General features: G+C 29.4%; 2 protein-coding genes across 4 annotated transcripts; both read left to right on the top strand.

Annotated features, from left to right (window-relative positions):
• The first annotated feature begins 1,871 nt into the window (after positions 1-1,871).
• Positions 1,872-3,632, top strand: LOC101205368 (fatty alcohol:caffeoyl-CoA acyltransferase). The gene is made up of 2 exons (XM_004147826.3): positions 1,872-2,441; positions 2,576-3,632. Exons 1-2 carry the CDS (start codon positions 1,920-1,922, stop codon positions 3,467-3,469), a joined length of 1,416 nt encoding a protein of 471 aa, XP_004147874.3. The 5' UTR covers positions 1,872-1,919; the 3' UTR covers positions 3,470-3,632.
• Positions 3,633-15,885: 12,253 nt separating this feature from the next.
• Positions 15,886-19,717, top strand: LOC101205604 (transcription factor bHLH110). 3 transcript variants are annotated; one of them, XM_011654131.2, is made up of 8 exons: positions 15,888-16,339; positions 16,674-16,771; positions 16,871-17,415; positions 17,665-17,799; positions 17,902-17,967; positions 18,825-18,890; positions 18,983-19,045; positions 19,285-19,717. In XM_011654131.2, the coding sequence occupies exons 1-8, from the start codon at positions 16,182-16,184 to the stop codon at positions 19,441-19,443; spliced, it is 1,290 nt and encodes a 429-aa protein (XP_011652433.1). In that variant the 5' UTR covers positions 15,888-16,181; the 3' UTR covers positions 19,444-19,717. The 3 variants fall into 3 exon arrangements, with proteins under 3 accessions (XP_011652431.1, XP_004147875.2, XP_011652433.1); XM_011654129.2 differs by having other exon boundaries at positions 15,886-16,339; positions 16,674-17,415; positions 18,825-18,884; XM_004147827.3 differs by having other exon boundaries at positions 15,887-16,339; positions 16,674-17,415.
• The last annotated feature ends 242 nt before the right edge of the window (positions 19,718-19,959 follow it).

Below are 19,959 nucleotides of genomic sequence, written 5' to 3'. Positions count from 1 at the left end.
CAAATATAAGAAGCAATGTATTCTTCTATTTGTGAAATATCTCAAATGGCATCACATATTTCATTTTCATGCTTTATACTTTCTTCATTTTCAAATAATTAAGCAAACTCTACATTTATATCACCATCACCATCATTACCAAGTTAAAAAAATAATTAGATCTTCAGATGGCATCAACATATTTAATCAATTGTTAAATTTCAAAAATATCAAGAATTCACTAGGTGAGATGCATCACTCTAATTAAACAAAGCTTAATACTTCAATACCCAAATTCAAACTCTATATCTAATTTACATTTAAACTCAAGAAAGCCTAACCAATACATGAATTGAAGCCCAAACTTTTACAAAAATGCAATCATTACGAAAATTCAATCATCAATATATGAATTCAAGCCCTAAAATATGTTATTCAAACATGAGATTCTTAATTCCCCACTAATTAAAGAACCCACCTTAGTCAAATAATTTCAAATAAGATACCTAATATCAAATAATTTCAAATAATATTGCTAAAATCAAATAAGATACCTAAAATCAAATAATGTATCTAAAAAATAATATGTCTAAAATTAAATAATATACTACCTAAAATGATCAAATAATTTCAAGAAGTATAATTTAATAAGCATTATTCAATAAAATTGTGTACCTCACGGCTAAGTTAAATTTAACAAAATCTTACATTCCTACATTGTAAACAAAAATATAATACAACAATACCATACAAGGAAAGAAAGGAAACATACCTTGTGGGACGACGAACGTCGGAAGGCAGAATGAGAGGGGATGGGAAGTTTTTTCGTAAAGGTTGAGTGAGAGGAAAAGTAAATGAAGTTTTTGGTTTTTTTTTTTTTTTTTTTTTGTGAATGGAAGCAGAATGAATGGAAGGTAGAATCGTGAGCGACTAGGGTATTAATGTGGCAAAGTCATGTATCAGGTTCGGAAGTCGTGCAGCAGGTCCACAACACCCTGTATGCCGAACAATGTGATAGTTAACTACATCGTCGATAGCCACACAAGATAGACATGCATATGAGTGGAGTCGTACCACATACACAACTTCAGTCCTGCATTGCGTGGATTGGGTCCACAATTTCATACAGGAGACGTGTACCCGGTCCACAAGTAAACTAATTCATGGATTGGGTACACGTCTACCCTAAAAATGAGATGTTTGGTTATAAATTTTTATTACCTAACAATTATAATTTATATTGTGAAAAATAATATATATTGAAGATTTAATAAAATTTATTACCTATGAAAACTAAGTCATTGTGTATTAAAATTAAAATTGACATTTAAGTTTGATGAATTTAATACAGTATTAATTAATATTATTAGAAATTGAATGTATATAAACTAAATTGTTAATCCGATAAAATAAAAAAATGAAAATTATATTATAAATTTGAAAGTAAAGAAATTAAAATTTTACTTGTTCATAGTTCGATTCTTTTGGGATCAATCCTTGTTATTTTGTGGACCTTATTGCTTCTACTCTAGAAGGGCTATCTACACTAAAAATCAAATTAATTATGCTTAATTACAAAAAAAAAAAAAAATGTCTTAAAAAATTGTAGTTAATTTTGCCGTATTTAAAAAAACAACTTGATTCAAAATATTAACAAATAACACATACACATATAAACACACATCTATTCCAAATGAATTTAAAATTTAAATCCACCTTATATATTATATTGTATGTCAATAAAAAAATTATTAATAACTGAGTCTAACATTAATAAATTTTATAATTTCTTAAAACTTTTTGCCATATAATAATAGTATTATTACTTATTACAATTACCTAAACAACTAATAAACTTGCTAGCTTGAAACCATTAGAAGTGACAAAGAAAAAGAAACGACATTACTACTTTTGATAGAAAAAAACATATATATAAACATATGATCTTCCAAATCCAACTTCACTTCAAAATAAAAAAGAAGAGATATAGGAATTCAATGGCAGCAAAGAAGGTGACAAGTAAAAATTGTGAAGAACGACTCCCAAAGTGCGTGTATCGAAACGACCCGGTTTTGATAAAACCAATGAGCGAAACTCCGAAGCATATTCTACGACTTTCGGATGTGGACGATCAAACATTTCTAAGATTTTCGATAAAATGTGTTTTAGTTTACAGAGAATCAATAGAAGCAGAATGGTTGAAATTTTGTCTTTCAAGAGTTCTAGTGGATTATTACCCACTGGCTGGGCGACTCAGGGGTTGTCCCATGGATCCTCAGAAGCTTGAAGTTGATTGCAATGGAGAAGGAGCTTTGTTTGCTGAAGCTTTTGTGGACCTAAATTCTCATAATTTTCTTTCATTTTGTTCTAAACCAACAAACTCTGCTTTTTGGACGAAGACAACCCTTTTATTTAAGCCTAAGCTGCTGGATCCCCTTGATTTCCCTCCTCTCAGTCTTCAGGTTATACTTTTTCTTCTTTTAATGTTAAGTTTTCCTTAGTAATAACCTTATGATATGATACGTTATTTTTTTGGTTGTAATTTATTTCCTTTCCCAAGAATGAAAGAGAATTGATGATAGTAGAGAAATTTCAGGTTACGTATCTCCGATGCGGTGGTATGATTGTAACAGCCGCAATCAATCACTGTTTATGCGATGGCATTGGAACGTCCCAATTTCTGCATGCTTGGGCCCACATTAGTTCCCAATCAAATCTCCCCCCTCCACTCAACCCACCGTTCCACAGCCGCCACGTGTTATCTCACCACCAACACCCCACCAAAATCCCCCCCTTCCCTCTCCCCCAGTATACCAAAACCCCACGCCCCAACTGGCACCTCGACATCACTAAATCCCTCCAATCTCATCCCTTGTTGATCCCCTCCTCCACAATCTTCACCCAATCTCAAATCCTTCTCCTAAAACCCTCCTCCAACTGCACCACTTTCGAAACCCTAGCTTCCCACACCTGGCGTTCCTGGATTCGCTCCCTCGATCTCCCCCCTTCCCTTCACGTCAAGCTCCTTTTCTCTGTTAATATCCGTAACAAACTTTCCCCCAAAATCCCTCACGGCTATTACGGCAATGCCATCGTTCTCGGATGTGCCCAATCTTCCGTCAACGAATTGACCCTTGCTCACGACTTAACACCTGTCGTTCGCTTGGTGCAAAACGCCAAATCCATCGTCGATGACGATTACGTCAAGTCCATGATCTTTCTGCTGAAGGACAAAAGTCTCCAAGCCGACTTGTCGGCCACTTTCGTTATATCGGACTGGACAAAATTGGGATTACAGGACTTGGATTTTGGGTCAGGGAAGCCTCTTGAAATGAGCCCTTTGGCTAGCGATGTCTTCTGCTTGTTTCTGCCGGTAATCGGAGATGTTAAGGCTGTGAGGGTTCTCGTGTCACTTCCGGCGAATGTGGTTGAGAAGTTCGAGTATTATATGACCGGTGAGTGGTTTCCCGATAGAGAAACGAACGTTTGATGAAAGGAGGCCCACATACAATGGGCTATTTTAAATGGGCCTTAATTGGTGATCTTATCTGACCGATAGGCCCAAAATGGTGTATAACCCGCCCTTTTCAATTGTCGATAAAATGAAATAAACACTTAATAAAAGGCTAGTTCTAGTACTTGTAAGAATAAAATAATTTAACTAGAATAATTAAATGAAAAAAAATGTTAAATAGTAATGTAACTCAAATATTAATTATAGATGTATTAATTGAAATTTATTAAGTCTCTAACTAAATTAAAATTCAATTTGTTAATAGCTGTTATAATTAAATTAATGAGTTATTCTTTGTAGCACGTCCAATTGTCAGCGGTTCAAGGAGTACGAATCTCATAGTACTTTCCTTTTTCCATATAGAGTAAAGAAAAGCTAAAAAGGGTACTAAAACTTTTAATGAGCGTTGGATATAGTGTTTTAAAAATTGCGTACATTTCCTTCTTTAACTTACACAAATAATTAATTGAAAAAAAAAAAAAAAAGAACTGAAAAGCTCAATTAGTGTGAAGCTTTACATTTCAATTCCTTTACACATACATCACATCCATTTAATTGAAGTTAGAAAAAATGATAAAACTTATTAAAATATATACAAATAGACGACAGGATTTGATATTTTATGTTATCTAATTTAAAAATAGGCTTGAAAAATGTAATTAAAACACAGAAACTAATGTTTGAGGCAAGAAATTGGCAAGGTAGTGATGCATTATATTAAATCCACCAAGCACATGTAAAGATAAGATGGAGAAGAGAGAATTGGAGCTAATAATTTCTATTTAAGAAAAACAAACAAAGGAATAAACCAAGAATTACAAAGGTCAACTTGTATAGTATAAAAATGGAAAAAGAAAAAAAAAGGGGGGGGATATAATAAAAATGTAAAATTTTATTTAAAAAAAGAAAGAAAGAATGAGGATGGAAAGAAAGAAAGACAAAACTTCTGTTCATAGATGGCCCCTTTATTCTGTATAAGTGTGTGTGTGTGTGTTTTGGTGTGGTGTAACGCACCAATGGAGATTTGTTTTTTTAAGAAGGAGGGATTTATTTTCTTTTAAACTCTTTGAGGCATTAATGAGTAAAGTCTTCTCTTTTTTTTTTCTTTGTTTGGAAGTCGAAAAATTAAAATCAAAGGGAAGAGAATGTCTGTACCATACTTGGTTAAGAAAAGACACTAAAAAACATTCTCAACATGCCTATGTTTCTTTCAATAATTAATATCATGAATTACAAAAAGTCAAATTACCAATTCCACCCCACTTTTCTTTTATCAAGTTTCGGTATGTTATGAATTTTACAATTTGTTCAACCTTATTTAGTGAGTCTTAGTTAGTGAATGTCAACAAATCAATGATAATTATTTTTTTTTTTAAATAGAAAAACTTGAAAAGCTATTTACATCCATAGAATTGACAAAAACCACTCAAACATAAAATTTATTACATTTCATTTTTTTTATATTTTACAATTTTGTTAATGATAATTCATGTAGTTAATATGCATATTATATATAACTTAACAATAAATTAGTGGACTAAGTTTAAATACTTTTTTGAACTTTATATAACAGAATTGGACAATTTAAAGTAATTTATGAAAATGATAATGCATTCAATAATATAATGTAAAAGAATTACGGGAAGGATGCACTTATTTTGTAATTGACTCGGCAAATAGAGTAACACAAAAATAGTTATTTTCTTTTATTTTTGATTTGTTGAGAAAGAAATAACTTACTTCTTAAATTATCATTTACCTCCCCTAAGGGTAATATTTCCTCTCAATAATCTTATGCTCCCATTAAGAGTGTGTAGATTGAACAATTAGATTTCCTGATTCAAGTGTTAAACTCCCTCTTATGGAGACTTTTATCTTTTCCACTTCTCAAGTTGTTGAAGAATAAACAAACAGTAACTAGAGTAATTGTGAAGATCAACAACATCATAATCTTCTTCAATTGTTAAGATAGTGTAAAAAGAAGGGGGAAGGGTAGTATGGGCCCTAATAAGCATATAAAAAATAAATAGTTTATTTTTCTTTCCCTTTTTGCCCTTAGCTCTAAATTTTAGAAAGCAAATATTCTCCTGTTCCAATGTTTTGTCTTCTTCTCAAAAACCCACCTTTACATCTCCTACTACTTTAAACCCTTCTTTTAAGGACTCTGCCCCAAAAAGACTAAAAAATCAGATCTTTATCATTTTTATTATGTTACAAACTGGAATATTATTATTAATTACATACCCTTGTCAACGACTTCACTATTATATATATATATATATATATATATATATATATATATATATATATATATATTTTACCTAAATTTCTAACATTTTCCTTTTCCTTAATTCTTCCTCTAAAACTCAACCTTTTATTATTATTTTTCCATTGTTGATTTCTCGTTTCAAAAATATATGTGAGTTCTACCTTTAGGTTTTAGCTAACGTTCAAAATGTTATGCATTTATTTATTAAATTTTGTGTTTAATTCCAACTTACTTTTCATGTTTACAACTTTACTTTTGGAATATTTGAGTTTTGCTTCATCCTTAGATTTTAATATTTTATATCTTTAACCTTGTTCTTTTTTTTATTATTTATTAAATACTCAATTTTCAGTCTTCATCCATTAATCAATTTAAAATAATTATGAAAGAATATTTTAATTCCCCTTTTAGTCGATAGAAAAGTAACCAAACTTAATTGTACTTGTTATAGTTATTTAAAATTAATTTTAAAACAGTAATACTAAAAATGGAAAAGAAATATTTAGTAAAAAAATCAAAATTAAAAAAAGTGTGAATTAAATTGAAATAAAATTTATATCTCAAGTTTATTAAACATTTTGAAATCTTTTAGATTAAATGGATAACAAACTCAAAATTTAAGAACTAAATACGTAAAATTTTCAAATTTATGGACAAAATGGAAACTATATCCAAACCTAATCATTTTAATTCAAACAAACTTGATTAAAAAAAAAAACTGAATAGAGATTTAAATTTTGGTGCACGCTCACACACTTGTAAAAAGCATCTCCATGGCAGAAAGAAGAAGAGACATGTAAAAGCTTAGTGGTACCATAAGGGAAACTATTGGTGCAATTGCTCATTGAAAGAACCTAAAAGATAAAATGAGTAAAAGAGGAAAAAGGCTGAAAGTTATTGAGAGGGAAAAAGTTACCACTTTCAAAACCCTAAAATCTAACCACAAAGAAAAAAAAAACAAAAAACCCTTCAGAATAAGCAAATTATGTTCAAACCATAGCTTACCCATTATTTAACCAAGTCCAATTAAAAAGATAATGATAAATTTCTGTAAAGGTGGTGTGGGTATTTTTAAAAAAAATTAAACCTGCAGCTGTTTCATAATTAACCAGTCTACATGCATCTATTTACATAAAGTTTTCACTGTTTTTCACTGGTTTCAGTGAATTCAAATTCTACATGTGGGTTGACTCAAAGTTTGAATCTTGCTTTCAGGTATTTTCATTTTCTTTCTTTATTATATGAAGTTTTCATTCTTCTCTGTGGTCCAAATTACATATTGATTATTTGGGTATCTAAACTTTTGTTTTTATTATATTAATAATTTTTTTAAAAAAATTATTAAAAGTAAAATGAAATAATCTGTCTAATATATGTAATTTGTTTAAATTGGTGACTTGAAATCATACTTCAAAAATTACAAAATCTTGAATTTCATTTTCATTTTAATAGTTTATTAATTGTAGGCTTTTGTATATCAAACCTAACATTGAATTCGTCTATATAAACAACTTATAATAAAATTTGTGTTTATTTTGAAGTATAAATTTATGTTTATATTTATTAATTATGATTATGATTATTTTGTTTAGAGCATGCCATCCTTTTTTTAAATATTACCAGCTAGATAGTACTAAAAAAAAAAAAAAAAACCATGGTAAAAACGTGGTAACCATAAAAACATAATACTTAAAAATCAAATAGTCATAAAACCCTGCTAAAGTTATAGTTATTTATTTAATTAATTTGAAGGGGAGGAATCTTTACAGTACACCAGATCAGAGAGTAAGATTAAAGGATTGGAAGGTTTTTAACGCTACTTTCATTAATATATATCTACAAATACAGAAATCTTTAGTGGGAATGAAAATAATGTGATTTTTTTTTAGTATAACATAATAAGAAGTTGCTGCTAAGATAAGTAAAGGGGGCAATAAAAAAGGTAAAAAAAATCTATATAAAAAGAAGAAAAGCTTTAAAGAATAAAAAGATATATAAAATAGTCAAATATACAAATATTAAATGAATTGAAGGCATATTAATGTACAAAATGTTGCAGATATAAGGGAGAGGAAAGAGAGGGAGGTGAGGGCTTTGCCCATACTCTGATCTCACCATCCTCCATCAACTTTTTAGTTTGATGTGATTCTTAGTGGACCTTATCAAATTATTATGAGATCTTTTTACTTTAAAGTGAATTATATACTTAATTAACTTGTTAATCTTTGAATTACTGTAGAACCTTTTTCCTAAGGGGTGGATCATAACTAATTAACTTATCTCTTTTTAACTCTATCTCATAATTACATCTGCAATCAAGAAGCATATAAAGAAGCACCAAGTATCATTATTATGACATTCATTGAAAAGGTCAACATCAACATGAATATATCCAATCACACACAAAGAGTCTAACGTTTACCCCGGCCCTCTCAATCATATTGTATGTTATTTGAATGAATCCTCTTTTTAATTACCATGGTAAATGAAATAATTTATATTATATATAATTAGGAAAAATGGATTTTTAATGAGCTTCAAAAATCACTTTAGTGAGAGGTCGATAAAAGTTATTTTTAATAAGAGTATTTTTAATTTGTTTTGTTTGCATGATATCTTATTTATTTTATTTATTACGGATCTCTAGTGCATATTTTAAAAATAATTTAAGCTTTTAAAAAAAATGATTTCTTAAAATTTTTACAATATTTTGTAGTTTAGTCATGGAAATAAGTTATTCTCATGCATCATTTATATTCTTAAACTATACCCATCCAAAATGATTGGTATTCTTTATTTTTCCTCTCTTTTTCTCATTAGTACATTCTTTATTCTTTTAATTTTATATTAAATGAAAATTAGATTTGTGATTAATTTATAAAATTATATTAAAATTATAGTGTATGTATTTGTCTACTCCAATTTAATGTATACTTGTTATTTTAATTTATTAAATTAGTTTATATATATACCCATATATGCTTATGCTTATTTTTAAATAAAATGTAAAGAACGGATGCCATAAAACTATTAATCAATTAAATAGTTATATTTGTAATTAGTTATATAACATGAAATTACTTTTTAATAATTAAAATTTATTAATTACTTTTTTAAATAATTAATTTTTCTCACAATTTTAAATTAGGTTTATTGTTTATCAATAATATATTAAAATTTTATAAAGTCTTCAGTATTAATTTTACTGAAAAAAAAAAACAATAGGGGTTGATTAATGTAAATATTGGATCTCATGTTATAACCAGTTCGGTGAAATACACCTATGTCTGGGGTTACACCTAATTGAAAAAATATGTTCACTAGAGTATATATAAATGGATCATCAAGTATCCAACTTATCTTTTAAAAGATATTATTGAGGTACAACAAGATTGAGCTAGTCGATCACTTAGGCTCCCACCTAAGTAGTAGATACTTACTTGATTCTCCTTGCAAAAACGACCATGTGTTTGCTTTGATTATTCAACTCCAACACTATAGTGTGATTAGACTTCAACACATTATAATCCGACTTCGCAATCAATGTTGAACAACATATAAACAACAAATAGTCTTCATAAAACAGAACAACAAACTATCTTCACAATACAGAAGCTTTATCAAAAACACCACAAATATGCAAACCACACAACGTAACTCTGCTAGGTAAAAAACTATTCTCGTAAAAACACAAAAGAACATTCAAATAAATGGACCAACACCAACGAGAAAAGACAATCAATAGACCATTAAGTCAATCATGAAAGAATGGAATTCCCGTAGCGGAAGCGTATCAACACTGTGCAAATGGAATCCAATTTAAAAAACAAAAAGAATTCAAAGAAAACCAAAAGAATAAAGCCTAAACATGCTTTTAAGAAGGAAGTGGAAAAAATTACTTTGTAGAATCTCAACAAGAACTTTTCTTGAATCTCCCAAGAATACCACGAAGTCTTCCTCGTTATTCTCAAGGTGAAAATCAACAGAGAGTTGTGGGTTTTGTGATTGGTTTGGTGAAAAGGAAAAACTTTTGAGAGATTTTTTTTTTTTAATTTTATAAAAGAGAAATCAAATTGTAAAATATCGAGAGTTCAGATTATATCTTAACCATCTTTCTTAAAAGAGATGGAGGGGAAAGTTATCAAATAATTTTCTTTTGTCATCTTAACCATCTCTTTTGTTGAGGGGTGCGAATGACTTTGACTTATTTTGGAAAGTTGAATATGGGGTTATATGAAATTCTTTGGTTTATTTGAAGTTTGAAACAATGTATTTTATTTGATGTGATTGTAGATAAGTAATTGTTCGAGATGACGTTTGGAGATGGATTTTGGATATGACATCTTTTTTTATGTAAACATTAACTCAAAAGCACGTTTTAGACCATTATGCAAACCTTTTTATAAATTTTGTAAACATTGAGTTTCATGTTTCAATTTAGTTATTTAATATATAACGTTCAGTTTGAAAATATTATATTGAAATTTTAGATCACAAAGCTGAAGAAGAAACGACTTAATTGAGCGACAATTTAAAAAATCAAAATAATAACTACAAAAAAAGAAAAAACATAACTATTCCTGACAACTTTGTAGGGAGTTCAGACACTCCGAACGATGAACTCCGTCATCAGATATATATACAAGAACTCTCGACGAGTGTATGTAGACAGTTAGGAGTTGACCTTAACTCCTGACATTGTTTGTACGCCATCAGAAGATAAGATCTCCGTTCAAAAAATTCGATAACCCGATCAATCCGTATTACCCAACCCAAACCTTAAGAACTGAGTTGGGTTGGGTTGAGGTAGAAAATTGGAGAAAAAAAAGTTGACCCGTCTCAACCCGATTATATATATATATAAACCTAAAATAAACCACATTTTGGATGAACATTGTATACTTGGAAATTGAATATATACACATGCACAAACACATATATATGTCACCTTGTACCTTGAATAACAATTTGTTCACTCCTTAGATATTGAAAAACAATATGAAATTTTGTATAAATAAATTATGGAGAGATAAAAAAAAAAAAAACCAACGCCAATCCAACCCGAATTTTTTGGGTTGACTTTTCATATTAAACCGACATAGTTCATTTTTTGCCAACTCAAATACTTTGAGTTGATTCATAATTTTCCTTCCACCCGATCTAATCTAACTTATGTATACCCTAGTTTCCTCACGTCTTATCAAGTCCGTCGAGATTTTGAACTTTGGAGGTATCCTGACGTTTAATCTTACGTAGTCAGAAATTCCTCTCCCAACATAGCTTTTCCAATCACTTTTTCGATGAAAAAATGTCGTCGGAAATTTACTTTTCCAACAATACATTTTTCGACAACTTCGACCGTCGGGAAAGGATCATTCTCTTGCCATGAAAATTCCAAATAATCTAACTTCAATTTAGATTCATGTAAGGCCATTTCTTCAATTTCTCTTGATTTTAAGTTCATTGCATCTGTCGTATGTTCATGCTCGATATATAACCTACCAAATAGACAACCTTCTTAAAAATATCCAATTATTTGTCGGCTAGTCGTTTATATGCCATCAATATTCTTTGTAGGTTAGAAAGTAATAAATATGCTGCTTGCCATTTAGGTGGTATACGGGTGTGACAAAATGTCTAAATTTCTATAGCATCATAATCAATGCTTTGAAACCAATGGCGTTTGCTCCATGGCCCCTCATCCCCCCATACGGACTCAAATTATATACACATAACAGACACCAATATTTAAGAAGATTCTAATCCTCATAACACTCAGTATATTCTTTAAATCTCTAACTTGATTTCAACTCTAATTAAAGATCAATTGAAGAGACACAAAATGTCCCAAGATCAAAATTTTGAGACAAGGAACAAATTCATGATATAAATACTCTCCAAAGAGAATAATCGTGAAGCTGTCGTACCTAAATTTAAATTCATGTGTAGGCCATTTAAACTTAATTCATATGTTTTTTTTAAAAAAAAAAATTAAACGAAGTGTATATAACGATTAATGATGAGTTATTGAATGTTAACAAAAGAATTATTGAAAATCTATCTCCTTCTGAATATGGTTTTCCCTAGAAAGAAGTGAAGGATGGACGTTGGTGGGGAGCTAGAAGTTACCATTGTAAAGCTTTCACCTTTTGCCGATAAGTTTAAATCAGAAAATTCTAAAAAATGCTTTAGTCAAAATTGGTTTGAAAAGTTGCTGTGTCATCCAACCTACAAAAATTATTGTTATTGTTATTGTTATCAATATCAAGTAATCAATTTAATTCTTTAGTTTTCTTATTATTTCCAAAAATTATATATGGATACCCCACTCATCCGGATCAAACGTGGCATAAAGGTAAATTCCTCCCTTGATTTTTCTTTTTTAAACATTATTCTCGCCTTTTGTTTTAGTTTGATTTTCTATGAAATTGGGAAGACAAAAGAAAAAGGAAGCAAGAATAGGATATATGGGACCTAATTAAAATAAAGTAGATCATGTCCATTGACATAATTTTTTTAAATATATATATATATTAAAATTCCACTCCTAAGTTAATTTAAAATTAACATGTCAACTTCCTTAAATTGCCAATTTGAATTGTGATTATCATCTACCAATTTTAAATTATTGCAATTGAATAGGATTACAGATATAGCTTACTAATTTAGCTAGGGTAAAATACCACTGTGGTTCTCTATCTTGCTTGGAGTTTAAATTTTGATTTAGTTATTTTCAAATATCTAATTTAGCTTCAATATTTTAATAAATCTTAAACTAAATGTACCAAAGTTAATTTTTACGAATAAGTTCTTTTTATGTTTTCTTTTTAATAATAAGAATATTGGTATTCAAAAAGTGTAAGTACAATGATTCACATGCAACAAAATATTAGATATAAATTTGTTTCTAAAATTATAATAGAAATAAGAATAAGAATAATATTAATAAATAAAGATAATAAAAACTATTGAAAATTAAAATTGAACAATTAAGAGGAGAGAAAGTGTTTTGATGTATATAATTTAATTGTTGTAAATAGATAGGGTTTTATGACAAGTATTAGTCTTGAAGTGAAGGTTTATGTTATAATTTATAAAATAGAAAAAGAATAATAGTCTGACAGAAATTTGATATTGAATTTCGGGGTTCAAGGCTAGAGTTTGACGTGGCCTTGAGGGGTTGCTGGGAAAGAAGTAAGAACTACTTTTAATGCATGCTACTAACAATGATGACCATGGGACAACTCTTACACCAACATCAAAACCCCCTCTTTCGATAATAAAATTATGTCCACATAATTCTCAATCTTCAACTTCAATGGTCCACAATTTTATGATTAGAAACACCCAAAAATAATATATTTATATATATTATCTCTTCTATTTTCTTAATTACCAATTTGATAGATATGAATGTTTTAAGAAAAAAGATGGTATACTTTTGTCCTATAATTTTGAATGTATTAATTTGGTTACTATAATTTGATAACATCTTGTTTAACGATCCATAACAAAAGAAATTAAAATTTTAATTTAAGGGATATTTATAAATATAGCAAAATAAATCAAAATATTTACAAGCTATAGCAAAATTCTAAATTCTATCAATGATAGTCACCGATAGACTCCTATCACTAATGTCTATCAATATCTATTATTGAGAGAATTTGAAAAATTTTGCTATATATTGTAAATATTTTGTCAAATTTGCTATTTTTGACAATTACCCTAAATTTAATTATAAACTATAAAAACTAAATTCTTTAACTTTCTACAAATCATAAAATCAAATGTGTAGTTAAATCTGTTTGATAGTATGAGATTCCATCTAAAAATCAATTGACAATGAGAAAAGTAGTTCATCTATATTATATGAATTGTAATTCTCTTTGATTTGTTCAATGTGTAACTCTCAATATCTCCAACATACCCCTCAAGATAGAACCTCATTCTATCAAACATGGTATCAGAGTCCATTAAGCTCATATAGATATTTAATACAATATAGGTGAATCCAAAGAGACACCATCTCGAGAGGGCATGTTGGAGATGTTGAGAGTTCTATATTGAAAAAACCAAAATAATATATAGGTAGACTATTCCTCTCATTTACAAAAACTAATATACATCAACTTTACGTTGTGTTTGTATTATCGGTTGAGATTAAGATGTTTGATTTTCTATCGTATATATTGCAGTTTTTTAGTTTTCTCCTTTTTTATTTTTATTTTTACTTCTTACTCTAAAATAGTTAAGGGAAAAAAAAGAGAGAGAGAAAAGTGGAAGAATGCAAAATAGGATCAACTTAGTATCAAAATTAGAAAAGTTATATATCAATCTGATCCTTCCAGTTTAAAATTAGGATCAAAGCTTTAGATAGAAAACAGACACACATTGACATGGAATGGAACAACTTAGTATGAAATTGAGAATATATATTATAAGTTAAGATTAAATTATTTAAATATGTAAACAATAACTTAGTTCAACTATCGTTAATACGCGTTGTGAACGAAGAGATCGATTATCAAAACCTCAATTTTTAGGATTTAATAAAACATTCGTGCATAAAAAAGAAAAAAAAAAGAAACATACAATTGAATTTGTAAGGGAGCATAAATGTTATTAGTTCAACAAATATGACAATTTTGCTATTATTAGATAAACAGTAGGGTTAGAATGAGTAGTTTAAACATTTACGGGATTAGTGTGGGATAATATTCTCAACATGCGCTTTCAGATGGTAGAGAGAAAACAATCTCATCAACTACCAAGAGGCTTAAATAGAAGAGAATTAAGTAGCGAGTCCATTTCCATAACAACAATGTACACACTACATAAATATATTGAGCTCAAAACTACCTTCTGCTTATTAACCCTATACTTAGGCATCATAGTGTGTTGAATAAAGCATAAATTAGTCTGAGTCTTCTGTTATATAGATCAACCAAGTTCTTTAAATCCAACCACTTTTTTTTCAAACAAGAAACTAAAGAAATTAACAGAATATCTCACTAGCTAGCTTTAACATATTCATAGTAACGTGATCATAACTCAAAAACCATATTTAATAGTAGAAAATAAAATATCTTCCACCATGTACAAACAAGCTAAGGTAATCAAGTATATTAATTGTTCATAACACCTTAGAGAACAATGGAAGAAACAAGCTTAGGTTTGTTTAGATTGACTTCAATTAGAAAAAATTCATTTCCATTTAAACTCCTTTCACAGAAACCAATTAAAATATACTTCAAAAGTTATCTTAAGTATCCAAACACTTGAAACACTTAAAAATGCATTTCAAACACGGTCTTTAGATTTCAAACGCACTCTTAATATCTTAACAAAACCACATATCTTATTAAGATATTAAAGAGGAAGACGAGTGGATGCACCTATTTAGATCTTATTGATCGTATGTTGTTAAAATAAATAACAAAAACAAAAGAACATATAAATTTATGGGATTTAGAATAATTCCCCAAGTTCTTTCTTGATACTCTTTTAATTGCTCTAAAATTTACATCAAAGGTATTGGAAACTATGAGGAAAATGATAAAAAGAAAAAAGAAAAAAAAAGACATTTTTAATATGTTTAAGTAGACAGAAGAATATCAGACAATTAGACCTGTGGTACAATTATTAAATAAAAGGAGAAATTATAAATACTATAAAGATAAGCATATGGTTGGTATGATTTGAATTGACAAGTTAAAGGTTGTTTAGTTTTGAAAAGCCTTGGGATTGAAGGCAACTAACTGTGTTTCTTAAATCAGATCATATATTGAGGAAGTAATCATCTCCCTGTAATTGCAGATAATTCAAAGAAAGAAAGAAAGAAAGAAAGAAATAAATAAATAAATAAATTAGAAATTAGAAAAAGAAAAGGAAAAAGAAATAATAATAATAACTAAAGTTATAGTCAGAGAGGGGTATGGGGATGAATAACCCCACGCTCTCTCTTTCTTTCTTTTCAAGGTTACTTTAGTAAGGGGCTGCAAACTTAAAAAAGAGTAAAGAAAAGGGAAGAAAAAATTAAAAATAAATAATCATAATAGTTATTATAATATATTAATTATATAAAAAACATGAAAAAGTGAGGGGGGGTAGTAAAAGCAAAATATGATGTGTTGGTTTGTGTTTGCCTTACCTGGGAATGTGGCTGTGGCCTTTGTTTCAATGAACAGATTCTAAAACATTTAGAAAAACAAACCCTACTTGGGCTCACTTAATTCCTTCACTTCCTACTACTTGTTTTTTGTTTTGATTATTGCCCATCATCTCTTCTTCTCTCTTCTTGGGATTTTCAACCTCTCCCTTTTCTTTTCTTTTCTTTTTTTCTTTTTTGGGTGGGGTTTATGTTATATATATATATAAATATATATTTATTACATATAAATTTTAATCATTGTGTATATGGAGTCTACTGCTAATCTCAATCACCACCAGCATCAGCTTCAAGATCACCAGCTGCTTCTTGCTTCTTCTTCTTCTTCTTCTTCTTCTTCTTCCTCTTTGTCCATTGTTCCTTCTTATTTTGGCCTTGGAACTGCCTGGTCTTCTAATATCTCTCTGTAAGTTCACTTTTCTTAGTTTCATTTCAATATATAAGCATTTGGGGGATTTTCAGATTTATGTTTTCACTTAGGTTTTGAGGGTTTTTAATTTCTTCAATCTTTAGATGTTTTGCTCTTTTTTCAATTTAACAATAAAATAAAAGGAAAGAAAAAGAGTGATATAAAGTTTAACTGCTACTGATTGATATATTATATGCTTTTTTAAAAAAATTAGAGAACAATAATTGAGACATTTAGAACTTCCATAAGAGCCCATTTAATTGCTAAATTATGGAGACTGATTAGGGTTTTGCAATTTTATTTATTTATTGGTTGTTTTGTGTTGTAACAGGAATAACAATAATACTTGCAACGTCTACGATAACCCAACAATATTCAATGGAGAAGTAACAACAACTAATTCTTCACATCCAATTAGATCATCAGACTGTGAGCAGAAAAACACAAACAGTAGTTCAATAATGCTTCAAGATTTGGGTAATTATGATCAATGGAATAATACTAATGGTGATAATGTTGTAAATACAGGTAGTAATAATTTTTTCACTCAATCTCTCCATCATAGCCAACAACAAATCTCCTCCACACCTCCAACAACTCCCCCTCCTCCTCCTCCTCATCATCAATCTTTCCCTAAATTCACAGAAATCTTGAACAACAACAACAACATTACAAATCTTCAAGATTTCATCAATATTAATAACAACAACGATTCCGATCTCAATGACCTCACTCACAAGCTCTTGATCAAAACCCTCATTTCATCCGGCTGTCAAATCAACGGTACTGATCACCCCATCATTTCAAGATCAAGTAATAATAATAGACCTCCCCATTTCCCTCAAATTTACCCTAGCATTAATGTCTCTAATTGGAACCTCTCGTCGCAACCCCCACCGCCACCTTCGTTCTCAAATTCCTTAGATTTGAACTTACAAACGCCCGCCGATATGTTGGTTGGAAGTTTCAGGCAGGATAATTTCGGTATTTTTAAAGAAACAGTCTCCGATTTTCACGACCAGATTCAAGAATCTCCGCCGACGGGCACTCTCCCATGCATTATTCCAAGTAAAGTAAGTTAGTTAATTTTATGATGATTATTATTGTTGTATCATTGTTGTTAATTAGAGCATGAAATAGTAGTAAGAGGGGATCTTTTTGCAGCATGGAAGGTACTTTCAGCTTTATACATTTGTAATTGTAAATGCATTTGCTTTCCCAGTCAACCACTTTCCCTTTCTTTTTTTCTTCTCTTTTTCTTTTTCTTTTAATTTTTCAATTTTCTTTTTTCTGATTCGTCTTTTTTTCTTGGATTGTTAAAGATGACAACATATAGCAGTGCTGAAGAATGTAAACCAAAACGAGGTTGTAATTCCATGGAGTCAAGGTTGAATCAACAATCTCCTCCTCTTAAGAAATCACGATTGGATTCACGCGCTTCTTGCCCACCATTTAAGGTTTCAACACACTACATTCATCTTATTTATTTATTTATTTAATAATAAAATTATTTGTTTATTTTTATTTATCCTGCATGGTTTCTCTTTTACTTTGGGCAGGTTAGAAAGGAGAAATTGGGTGATAGAATTGCAGCACTTCAACAATTGGTTGCACCCTTTGGCAAGGTATTTTAAGTTAAAGTATTATGTTAATTACTGACTTGTGTTTATATTTTTAAATGGAATTAATAAATGGCTACCTGATTATATTGATGTGATAATTATAAGCTGGTTTAAATAAGAAATCTAAAAATCCAAAATTTAAAACATGGGATTCGTTTGAAAGAGTTGGATTTCCACGAAAGACACTTGATTTAGTAGTAAATCCGGAAATTGAATTTTAATTTAATTAATTATTTTTAACTTTTTTGGACAAGCGTTTATATAAGAAAATTTCTAAACTATTATTTTGTAATATCCTATAATTTAGGATACATGCATGATACATATTTCAATTATTTTAAAAATAATTGAGTTTGTAGCACGATATATTTGAAAGCATAAATATGTTAGTTTCTAAAAAATTGACTTACTAATTACAATATTAAAAATAGAGTTCATTTTCTCTATTCATAAATACATATCTGCTCATCTCGGTAAACGTAAAACATATAAAACACAATTTTAACTGCAACTAAATATTAAATATATATGTTCTAAACGCCCTAATTCTTGGACTTTTAAATTGACTGATGATTTAACATGGTATATATTATTATATCAAGTGTTGAGGCTAATTAAAATGACATATATTTTTTTTTGCCTCCAAAGACTTCACAAATTATATGAATGATTTGACCCACAGGGATTTGTGAATGACCAATCCTAAAATACTGCATAGAATTTGTAGCCGGCAGGGTTTCTATATAGTTTGGACACTGCTTAGTTTGTTTGTTGTGTTGTGTTATGGTGTTACATGCATATATATATATATATATATGAAAACGTAGGTTTTAGAATGACGTGTAATGGTGATGTTGCAGACAGACACAGCATCTGTGTTAATGGAAGCCATTGGTTACATCAAATTCCTTCAAAATCAGGTTGAGGTACTTCTTTTTTTCCCTCCATATCCATTATAATGAATTGATTGATTATTTTCGTGTGTCGTTTCAAAGAAACTAACCCTTTAAATTTGCAGACATTGAGCGTTCCATACATGAAGCCCGCCGGCGGCAACAAAGCCACTCAGCCCACACATCGGGTAAATTTAATTAATTAATTTTAATAGAGTTTTCTTTTTCTTTTTCTAAATTGGGTTAAAAATCAGTTTGGTGGTTCAGCAAGCAATAGTTTAGCACTAAACTTCACTCCAATTTAAAATATTTGGATTAATAGAAACTAATTCGTTACTTTAAAAGTTTAGATGATTAAATTGTTTTTAACACAATTTTATTTATCTTGATTTTAATTAATGTGCTATTAAATATATATATATTTTAGAGTTCGGTGGAGGACGGAAATGAAGGAGGGCAAAATCGAGATCTCAGAAGTAGAGGGCTGTGTTTGGTTCCATTGGGGTGCTTGTCATACGTGACCGGCGACAGCGGCGGTGGCGTCGGAATTTGGCCGCCACCAGGGTTTAATGGAGGAACTTCTTAATTAATATTATTAATATATATATATATATATATAGATTATTGAGATAAGTTAAAGAAGTTAGTTTAAATTCTCTAATTAAGGACTAGTAGGGTTCTATGAATTAATGGAGCAAATTTGGTCAGTCTGTTTAAAGCAATGGATAGATGCAGAAATGGACCAAGTTTGATCCATTAACATTAATCAGTTTCATGTATTTGTTAATTGTCAGTTGGATCCAACACTTAACATTCTTATTTTCTGATCTATCAATTACCCTTTATTACCCCTGACTTTACATTTAGTTTTGTTCCTATAGAAAATTTCCTTCCCTGGAAGGTATTTCCATTTTAATTGGATACAGATAAATTAGTAGTAAGAAATTTATGTAAAGTGCATTTTTATTTTCTTCAAATGCATTTTTGTTCAGAGATGTAAGTTTGAATTTTGTTGTGATGTTTTTTTTACTTAAAAAAAAGTTATGTCTATATATACTGGCCTCACAGGATGATATGAGAAAATGAATTTTTCTCTCCAGGT

The sequence above is a fragment of the Cucumis sativus genome, chromosome 3 (assembly GCF_000004075.3).
Source record: "Cucumis sativus cultivar 9930 chromosome 3, Cucumber_9930_V3, whole genome shotgun sequence".
NCBI classification, from domain to species: Eukaryota; Viridiplantae; Streptophyta; class Magnoliopsida; order Cucurbitales; family Cucurbitaceae; genus Cucumis; species Cucumis sativus.
This window is presented reverse-complemented; position numbering and strand designations above follow the sequence as displayed.